Below are 10,721 nucleotides of genomic sequence, written 5' to 3' on the forward strand. Positions count from 1 at the left end.
CCATTCAATACTTTTTGCTCCGTGTTATACAAACATAGGACCAACCTCGACACATGCAATCTCCCCTTCCAAAGGCCCATCTCGTGGGAGCATTCCTCTACAAGCTCCCCCTGAAGTTTGATGGAGTGACCAACGCTTTGCAAGCACTGATATCCTCTACACTTGTGAGCTTTACACATATGTCCTTAATGCTGCTTGAACATGAGGCATCTTTGCATTTACAAGGGCGGCTTCTGTCTCATTAGCTTCCATCTCATTATGGAGATTCCAATGAGGCCTTTACAACTTCAGACGAGGGTGACACAAAGAAGAAGTCGAAGACCCAATGTTGTCATAGTGGTCAAATGGAACACTTACAGGAGAACTACAAAGAGTTAGCAACCTCAGGGAAGAAGAAAGAGAAGCAAAGGAAGTGGAATGCGGACTCCTCCTTTCTAGTCCAGGGGTTGCGGTTATCCCTCACAACTCTCTTATGCCAAAGAGAGTATAAAAAGGTGGTCAGATAGGGCAGCCAAGCCTCATCTATATAGGTATACAACTGCACATGCTCCAAAGATGGATGTCCCTAACACATCGACAAAAGTTTGAAATGTTCAAATCTTAGAGTTGGGATTAACATCCACGGTTCATGATGGACTGTTATTTAATAAAGAGCAGGATTGGCTCCTAGTCCGAGCTCACATAAGGAGACACTTTGGCGGTAGTTGGCCGGAGAATCCATGGTCACATATGTTCAAAGGCATTTTATGACAAGATGGTCTTGTATGCTACTGCAAGACACAAAGGTCTGTTATGACTCTTCTCTGTTTTCAAGAGCTAGTACGATCGACATCAACATCAAGTTCTCTCTGAGGCACCTTGGTGGTGGCTTGATCACCCACTGCTTAGGAATCCATGGTTCTACTCTGGTGGTTCTTTGTTGTATGGACTATGATTAGCTTTTATTATTGTATCATTGTATTGTATCGAATCCCCCATGATCTGAGAGAGGATGTTAGCAAGTTTATCAGCTCATGTGTGAGTCTATGCATGCATGTCAAGGCTGGGCACATTGCCTTTTATTTAAGCATTATTTTAGTGACTTTTATGTGGCACTTGTGGCATTTTATGCCAATCTGTCAGCATTAAATGTCGGTTGACCAACTACCATTTTAGGCCTATTTTATACCTATTTGTTCTCTGGCTCCTCATCCTCCCATTCAATCGTTGTCATTCTTCAGGTGGTCTTCCTGTTGGAAAGGGGAGCCAATGCTAGTGCTCATGCAGCCAGTGACTTACTATTGTATGTGTCATTCTCGTGTTTGGTATATGGATCCCATTTCCTAATCTCTCAATTCTCTTCTTTTGTAGTGTTCTTCTATTTTCTTTATCTTTTGTCTTGTGTTCAACAATTTATTTCAGCACTTGTCTATGCTTCTGCACCACTTTTAACAATGTGCATCTCACATTGGCACATTTGATTAACATTAATCAAATGTTAAGCAAAGCATCAAAATTTCATGTCCTCAAGACAATGAGAGCAACTTGAGACAAGTTCAAAAGCACTACAAATCTATTGAGCGAAAGTATTGAGTTGGAAAGCTGAGATCGGAGGTCCAATGAGTAAGACTTTCCAAAAAGTTATACAAACAATTCAACAATGATAAACAATGCCACAAGGCCCAAGGGATACCAAGGTTTGGGGTCAATCGAGATTGAGTGCTTGCAAGCTAAAAGTCCTTTGCCCTTTGGTAAATTAAAGGCCGATTTCAGCATTCTTGCAAGACCTAAAAATTGTTGGCAATGGATACCATAGCAAGCCGCAATTGATTTGCAAACCTCCTATTGAAAAAGACTAAGTCCATGTAGACACTATCTTGATCTTTGGAAGTTTCAAGTGCCAACACTGTCCAACATTATTGGAGAAGTCCACGTGAACATCATCTTGGTCACTTGAAGTCTATTGGTGCCAAAATCACCTAATGTGATCCTATTATTGGGTAAATTTATCACAAACGATTGATTATGGCTCACAAGACTAAAAAGATAACATAGGACATGAGGAGAAACATTTCCTAAACATGCATATTATTGCAATTGCGTAACTCTATATGACACATTTTATTCAAGTGCATTGGGAGCAATCTATAAAGTGTTCACATACCTTATAATTCACTTAAGACGACTTATTTACACACATAAGCATAAAACATCCAACCATATTGACAAAAAGAAAAATCTTCCTATTGTATTTGCCACACTTAGACAAGGCAACTTGGACAACTCCAAATGTGCATGTAATGCACTAGAGCATAACCACATCAAGTTAGACATAAGAAGCAACCACATCACACATTGAACAATTAAACATGTAGGTGCGCATGTGGGATACTAGTGCATGAACAACATACCCAACACATTCAACAATATAGCTCACACCAATGGCAACCAAAATGGGGCAATCTTGTTTGTACTAAATTGTAGACTATCATCTTTGAATATTTGTTCACACAACTCACAATTATAACATCCTTGAATACTTGTACTCAAGGCTAGCTATCCCCGAGTGTCCAATCCCTAGGCTAGAAGCCTCAAGGCCAATCATCCCAATCCTCAACGCCAATCATCCCAATCCTCAACGCCAATCACATTGACTTGCTTAATCTCCTACATATTTTTGTCAAAGTACAATGAATGCGCAAGCATATGACCGGACTAAAAGAAAGAAGTGGACACAAAGAGGAGAGAGAAAGAGAGAGAGAGAGAGAGAGAGAGAGATGGTAGAAAGATGATTTCTGCAGACAATGTATGCTGAATACTGAAGGCAGATATATATACCAGCTGTGTCAGTATAACCAGCCGGAGATCTCTCTCAACCTGCACGAAAACTTAAGTGTGCGTGGCATAGCAGCCTAAATAAGCCAGAAATAATACATTTATTTCATCAGGTTGATGAGTCAAAACCAGCTGACTGCCGTAGAAACAGGCTGACTATAAACAATAAAATAATGAAAAAAAATGCTGTGAAAGATGGCACCCTGCCATGTCACAGATCTGTCTGCCCTGCCTGCCCTGATCCACATTCCCAAATCGCTGCCCAACCCTGTCGACTGCCCAAAACTGCTGTCGAGCCTGCTCCTGTACAATGTGACGGTGCACAAACTGTCCTAATCTGCCCTGTACATGCACGTGCATCTTGGAGGTGAGCAAATCTATAACACCCCCTCTCAAATCCTGGATGCAGCTTAAGGCTAAGGGATTTGGAATGCTGATGAAGAACAGCTTCGTGGGAAAAACCTACACAACTATCCTCAGTCTTGCAATACTCCACATCAATGCTTCCATCCAAGATCTTGTCACTAATCAAGTGATATTGTACAAGTATTCAAGGATTGTGCAACTCTCATCGTCGCATAGAAGATTGTGCAACTCTCATCATCGCATAGAAGTGTAGTAGACCCTATCCGTGAACAGCCAAGCTTCTCCAACAACCTCCAAACCCAGACAGTCTCACAAGTGGTATAGCAAGCCCCTCATTACTACTCAACCTCCATAGATGAAAGGGCAATTGCAGGCTGTTTCTTGATTGTCCAAGAAGTCACACTTGTACCTAGAAGAAAGCAATAGCCTTTCGACAATCATCAATGATCATCACCATCAATACTACCCAACCTCCAAAGGGCAATTGCAGGCTGTTTCTTGATGCTCCAAGAAGGCACACTTGTACCTAGAAGAAAGCAATAGCCTTTCGACAATCATCGATGATCAACATCACCTGCCCAATCTGAATCTGTCCAATCTTGCAATAGCAAGACCAAAGCTCTTGCATCTACTAGATAAAATAGGCCTAGATCAGGGGTATCCCTCACAAACCACAATATCCATAAGGCAGCCTGCCAATGAATCTTCTTAGGTTCACTAATAAAACCTACAAGCAAACCAACTGGAAAGCACAAAATCAATCTAAGTATTCAAAAGCCAAATCAACAACCCAATCAAGTGTCTACAGCAGGAAGTATCCCCAACAATGAATCTATGTGAGCCGTCACCTTCCAATTCAGATCCATGGGAGTAAAAATGGTCCGACACTCTTGCATCTCAAAGGTGATCAAGAGCTCCTACATATACTGTTGCAAGAAGAGAAAGATCCCCCTCTCAATCTACTCTATCTCGTGCCCTAAGAAGAAATGGAGAAGACCCATATCTATCTTCTCAAACTTCTCACGGAGTGCTTCCTTAGTATGCTTGACCATCTAGGCATGGTCACCTAGCAAAATGAGATCATCCGCATAAGGCACAAACACTACATACCCCCCAATCGATGTGTAGACGTACAAGTTTGGATTGGAGGTAGATCTCCAATACCCCAACCTATCTTGAAGGAATGAGTCTTATCTTCTCATTTCAAACACAGGGAGCTTGTTTGAGGCCATAGGACACTCATGTTCTTCCGCTTCGATATGCCATTCTCCTAAGGAATGTTGGTGCTATAGCAAACTCCTTACAAATCCCTCAATCTACATAGAAATGAACTAATTCATTAGAGGTAAAATCTCCACCCTTATCAAATCCCACTGTCTTAAGCTTCCGCCCTATGTGGATCTTCTCGAAGATACTCCACAATCAACATAAAGTAAAGACTCCCCTTAGGGAACTCCATCCGCATAGGCAAAATATGCCCATGCATCGGACGCATATGGGCAAATACCATCTAGAGAAGCGATCATGTGGCAAGAAGCACCATTGTCCACAATCCACTCTCAAGACTCTAGGGCCATCAACGCTGCATCAAATGGGTCCTATGTACAAGGCTCGATAACCTCTAGGAGGAGAAAATTTGCCAATGAAGGAACTACCACCACCCTCAAGTCCTTTTGATAGTCTTCTTTTCCTCCTTAGTGTCCTTATCCTTATCAAGGCAATATTTCTTCCAATGGTTTGTCTTACCACAAATGTGCAAGTGGACTCCTTGTACTTTCTTGTTCTTGTCATCTTTCTTCCACTTCTGCTTCCCCTCTTTTTTTGGAAAGCCTAACCTATGGAAGCCTCATATTTCTAAGAATCTGTACCCTTCAACAACTCCTCTTCGTCTAAGACCATAGGAAGCAACTCCTTCCACTTAAGGGTCTCTGTCCACCCTAAAGCAATTAAGGTGAAATAGAATACACTAAATCTAGGGGGCAATTGCAACAACAAAATGAACGCCATGTCCTCAAAGGTAATTGCCTTGCCTACATTCTAAACCTACATTTGTAACTATCGAAGTTCACATGGTCACGCATGGAAGCGGACTTGCTTGGATTCAAAGTCCGCATTTGCACCCACAAAGATACCCTCTTCATGACAGTCATCCTATTATAAAGCTAATCTATCTCTAACCATATCTCTCACGCGTTGATCAAATGCTCAATGTGAGCAATCACAACTTGTGTGCAATAGAGAAATAACACCAAGCAAATGTGGGTATTCAACTTGTCCTAGTAGGCCTGTACCTTCACCAACTCTACATTCTCCAAAGAAGAAAGTTTGGAAGGATCATTGGCCATGGGACGATTAATGGCCTCAATCACAAGCTCCACCAGATCATAAGACTCCAAGATGGCAAGTATCATCACCCGCCAAATGCAATAGTTCTCCCCATCTATATTTTGATCATATGGAAGAGCTGGTATCTCCAAGAAATTATACTCCATGATAGCCTGAAACTCCATGTCAATTTTGAAAGACATGGTCACCCAAATAACCTGCACAAGAAAATGGGAAGTCCCCCTCTAACTCTGAAAGCAAGCTTCCTTTTGCTCGTCACAAACCTGCTTTAGCCACTAGAGGTGATTAAAATCTGAAATCTGCTGCAAAAGGCAGAAAACGCAGCTTTTCCTCCTTCCCAAACAGCAAATTCTACACAAAAACAGCAAAATCACTTCCATTCCCACGCAACTCCGGCTCAGCCTTCCATCATTGTACAGCCCTCCCACTCGCCCTCAAACGCTGAAAACGCAACCTTGGTGTTGTGTTGAAACCTGCTCTCCAAATCAGCCCACAATCAATCAGCGCTTCGACTCTGCTATATACCATGTCAACGTGGAACAAATACAAGAGCCTATGACCGAACTGAAATAAAGAATTGGACAAGCAAGGAAACCAAACCTACACAAAAACTTCAGTGTGTGACCAGGGGCAGGCCAGCCTAAATAGACCAGAAATAATTCATTTATCTGATCAGGTCCGCCACTCAAAACTGGCCAATTGCTGCACAAACAGGACTGAATAAAAGCAATAAAATAAAGAAAAAATGTTGCAAAAAATGCAGCCTGCCGCACGCCAGATCTGTCCGCCCTGCCTGCCCTCATCCGCATGCCCAAATCACTGCCCAACTGTGGCAACTGCCCAAAACTGCCGTCTGCTGTACAATGGTATGGTGCCCAAGCTGCCCTAATCTGCCCTGTACATGCATGTGCCCATCCTGGAGGTAACCAAATCTCTAACAATTTTTGGTTCATCAAACACTTGTTGGCCAATTTCACCTTTATTCATCTCTTAGCGTCAAAAAGCTAAATGTCTTGGGCACCAAATTTGAAAGGATAATGAAGCACTAGCGTACAAAAAATGGAACTCATATTAATATTTCTTGTTTATGTAACATAATACATTTGCATGCACACATTTTACCACCTGACCTTATTCTTTGCCAATGGCTTTTAATGTTAACATGTAAGACTATTTACAATAACATTTTTGCTAAGACAATCTGTATATAATGCTGGCTAACAAGGGGCATACCCAGTTGCGATAAACTCAATAGCTTGAAGCTCATTCTGAATCAACATAATTTAAATTCACCTTGCACTGATGACTCAGTTGCCATGATCCCTCAATGAAACGAACATAAAAGTGAATATCAGACAAGTAAATCAAGACAATTAATATATTACTGGCTCTTTTTACTAGATCGCAGAGTATGAAAATTTGCTAACCAGTAAATGGCATACCTCAAAGTACCGTAGCCCCCATGTAAAAAACCAGTGCCCAGGTTTGGCAGGCTTTGACTTCAACCCTCGGTATTCATAAAGACTAGTAGATGTGTATATGCATCGATTCACCCTCTGGTAAGATGATTCTAATGGCACACTGCCACATGTAACAACCTACAAAAAGCATATGTATTTCTTCCAATTTCAGGAATACATGATCCAAAGACATTATCCTCCTAAAATGGGCACTACATTCCATCCACAATAACACTAATCACTTCATGCAAAGACCCAATGTATGTGTGATTTATGGGCAACACAAAGTTGCTAACCTTTTGACTAACTGCCTGCAACCACAGAACTCTTGGGTCAACTTGCGATAAAATAATTGATGACAATCTCTTTGTCTAAACAGGCCCTCTCTAAATAGGTAGTTCTTCAGACTAAAGGGATTCAAAGATATAGTTTCTAAAGCCCAGACTGAAAGTTAAAGTCCAAAGGAAGAAAGAACTGGTAGCACCATTGACACAGGAAAAAGAAAAGGAAACCCACCAGGAAAACTGACATCAAAAAACAAGCCAAAGACCAATGAAACATCACAAGTATCAGCAGTGTTGGACATGGGCCTTAAGCATAAAAACCAAGATCTCTAGAGCTTTTAAAAATTTAAGAGCACTGTATACATGAAGCTTTGGAAAGGACCTTACCCCTGTTACTTTCACATGTTGGCCATCCTTTGCATTTCTTAAATCTGCATCCTCACGTGAGGCCAAAAAGTCACCAAGAGATGTGTTCCCCATGCCTAGTAGATTCCACCCCACAAGAAGCAGAACACATGCACAAAGGCCACCAACAACAACCAGTAGGATTGCATTATGCACAGTTACAAAGATGAATCCCCCTGCTATGAATCCAATTATAAACAGAGGAATGACAGTCCATAAAATAACCCTTGGCAGGCTTCTCTTTACAGCAGGCCTGTGCTGGCTTATATTGTTGATAGCATGCCGTGCGAATAAACCATTTAACTGCTTTGTGGGTGTACCTGATGCATCTAGTGGCCCAGAATACTTCTTTTTGGGAGTTCCACTAGAATTCAGTGGTCCTGAGGTCACTGGGCCAGAAGTTATAAGGCCTGTTACTGGCAGCAAGCTTCCTGAGTTCTGGCGTGCAATAGGAGTAGCAGATCCACCAGAAAGTTGACCTGAGTTTTTGCGACTGTTCCCTGATGACCCAGGCCTGGACCCACTGGCTACAGCAAAATCCCCACCCCTTGTAAGAGGCCCAGAATGAGACACCTGGCTTCCACCTACCACCAGGTTTCCGCATAGAGGTCCAGAACGGTTTTGAGCTGATGAAGCAGAGTTTTGTCGTGGCAGTCCACTGGTAGTAAGAGGCCCTGAAATTGAATAAGCAGATCTTGCAGCTCCACTGGAGGACAGAGGCCCCGAGTATGATGAAGTTCCCCCTTGACTGGCCTTGTTATTACCAGACACTGGAGTTGTAGACTTCTTGGACTTTGGAGGCTCTATGACTGGTATGTCAAACATCTTGGCCAACTCACCAGATTTCCTGATATCACCACCCGTGTAAGGCATAGCAGATGAGCTGAAAGTTGGTTGCCGCTCCTTATATTGCTCTGGATGACCAGAGACATACAAGCCATTGCTGAGCTGATGCGAAGGAAATCTGGTGGCAGGAATATTTGAACCAGAGCGGGTTCCCATGGTTTTTTACCCTCACTGAACAAAGCTGACTCAGTTACAAGAATACAAGCCCATTGTACATGAAAAGCCAGACTCCCTCCTCTGTCATATGGGTGAGAGGGAGCACAATACCAGACATGCTTGTATTTGATACAACACCCTTACTGCTGCAGAAAGCGAATAAGCTGGGCATCAAAACATTATGCGAAGAGAGCCTTCAAAAGTACTAAGGCTACAGGTAGTCACAGGTAGTCAAAGGGGTCCCCCATCATCTACTTAGGCCATTAAGTCTAATACAGCCACAAGATAACATGGGTACGATGTGATAGATCCCACTGCTTCACACACTATGGTTTCTTGAACCCTTGACAGCAGAAAGATAATAATTAGCCTTTGAGGAAAGGGGAAACATTGCTTCAAGCAGAAGCCTTCCACCAGCTGTTGAGAATTGTTGGTTTATGGAAGCATTTGTTCAGAGATCCTGCACACATAAGCAGAACTAATGTCAAAAACAAAAATGATGTGGGCACACTGCAGCATTAAATATGAAGAGGCAATGAAGTAGAGGAGTGCTTTGTAAAAGATACTTTCATGAACTTCCATACTGCATGGTATTGCATGCTAGTGGAAACTCTCTATATTTTCCACATATAAACCTCATTCAAATTCTTTAATTCCATTCCGAACATATACACAGTGCATTATACTTATCTAAGCATTGCATACTACTATCCTTAGTTTGTGAGCAGAATACTGCTTATCATCCACATAATTTCTTCCTGCTCATGATCCAATAGCTACTGGGACTAGATGCAAGAATGAGCACAATGCAGACACTTGTTTTGCAAGCACAATGTATCGGGTAAAATTGCTGCTTTGCAATTTTACAAATAAACATACCATGTTCCCCTCGCCCGCATTGCAGTCTATGAATAATGTATGCTGGTTCAAGCAATCTATGCAGACATCATATTTTGCTAGATAAAGCACGTCTAATTGCAATCAAGCACATATTGTGCGAGAGCTAGTAACTCTCATACATGCTGATTCAAGCACCCAATGCGCCCACCATGTTTTGCAAATCCGAGCCCTTCAATTAAATTGAATGCAGCAGGAAATCATATTGTGCGAAAGGGCTTTAAGAGATGTTACCTCACAGAAGTGCAGAGGCTTGATCCGAAAACTGTGCTTGGCCGGCGAGCCCACCTCAGTACCAGCGGAAAAAGGAGAAGGGCAGGGCATGGGGAGCACAAAAAGAAAGAAGGGCAGGGACGGAACCTCCCTGCACACGATACCAGTCAGAAGATGGAAAAGAGGAGAACCCGTACCATGAACGGGGCAAGTCGAGGAAAGAGCCCATGTAGACAAAAAAGGGGCAAAACAGAGGCACAGTAATCCCGGATGGGAAAAGACGCCAAAGTCGAGATCTTTTTCCTTTTCTAATGTGGCTTGGGGCAAAAACGGAGGAACAGTGAACCCAGATGCTTTTTCTTACGTAGCCTATGTCAGGAGAAACCCAAAATTGTGGAAAAGCAGCGTCTCTCTCTGGCACTGGAAAAGGCCTCCTCTTAACTGTGGCTATGGCGATGGAGGAGGAAGAAAAGTATGAGAGCGCGGGCGTGTGAGGGCGCGGCGAGGAAGTGAGTGTGTATGCTATTATAGCGGGAATCTCCAAGGAAGGTGACGGTGATGAAACCAAGGCCCGTGTATCTAAACTATAGATATATTAAATAATAAAATAAAGCGTCACATACGCAATGTTGCAAATGTTAGGTCTCTTCACATCGCATCCTTTTTGTAACTAGAAAGGCCGTCGACTCTTGAGTATGGTCGGGTTCTATTTCTTAAGAACAGACGGAGTCAACTAATGGTAAGGACAGTTCATGTTTGTACGTGTTCTTTGCAGGGGTCACTCATAAATATGTAAGTATATCACTTCAATTCAAAAGAATAGATTTGTTTTTTTTTTTTTTAAGACCTTATTTGCATTCAAAGGGGTATTATTTAATGGGAATATTCATAGATTAAATAGGAAAGAGTGCATTTTTTTTCATGATAAATTTAC

The 10,721-nt window shown here is 42.2% G+C and overlaps 1 protein-coding gene across 4 annotated transcripts in view; it reads right to left on the minus strand.

Annotated features, from left to right (window-relative positions):
- The window catches only part of LOC148035069 (protein SHOU4-like), a 30,730-nt gene extending 20,420 nt beyond the window's left edge, over positions 1–10,310 (minus strand). Inside the window, exons 1-4 of one of the 4 annotated variants that reach the window (XM_087679985.1) lie at positions 9,809–10,295; positions 7,996–9,137; positions 7,658–7,752; positions 6,969–7,124 (exon numbers count right to left, since the gene is read on the minus strand). In XM_087679985.1, the coding sequence (XP_087536111.1) occupies positions 6,969–7,124; positions 7,658–7,752; positions 7,996–8,677 (933 nt within the window). In that variant the 5' untranslated portion in view covers positions 8,678–9,137; positions 9,809–10,295. Of the gene's footprint in view, positions 1–6,968; positions 7,125–7,657; positions 9,138–9,556; positions 9,732–9,808 lie in introns of those variants that run through there. The other 3 variants (XM_087679982.1, XM_087679984.1, XM_087679986.1) reach the window with 3 other exon arrangements.
- Positions 10,311–10,721: the final 411 nt, after the last annotated feature.

This window comes from Lygodium microphyllum, chromosome 6 (assembly GCF_053477565.2).
Source record: "Lygodium microphyllum isolate KBCC chromosome 6, Lygodium_microphyllum_v1.1.10, whole genome shotgun sequence".
Lineage (NCBI taxonomy): Eukaryota > Viridiplantae > Streptophyta > Polypodiopsida > Schizaeales > Lygodiaceae > Lygodium > Lygodium microphyllum.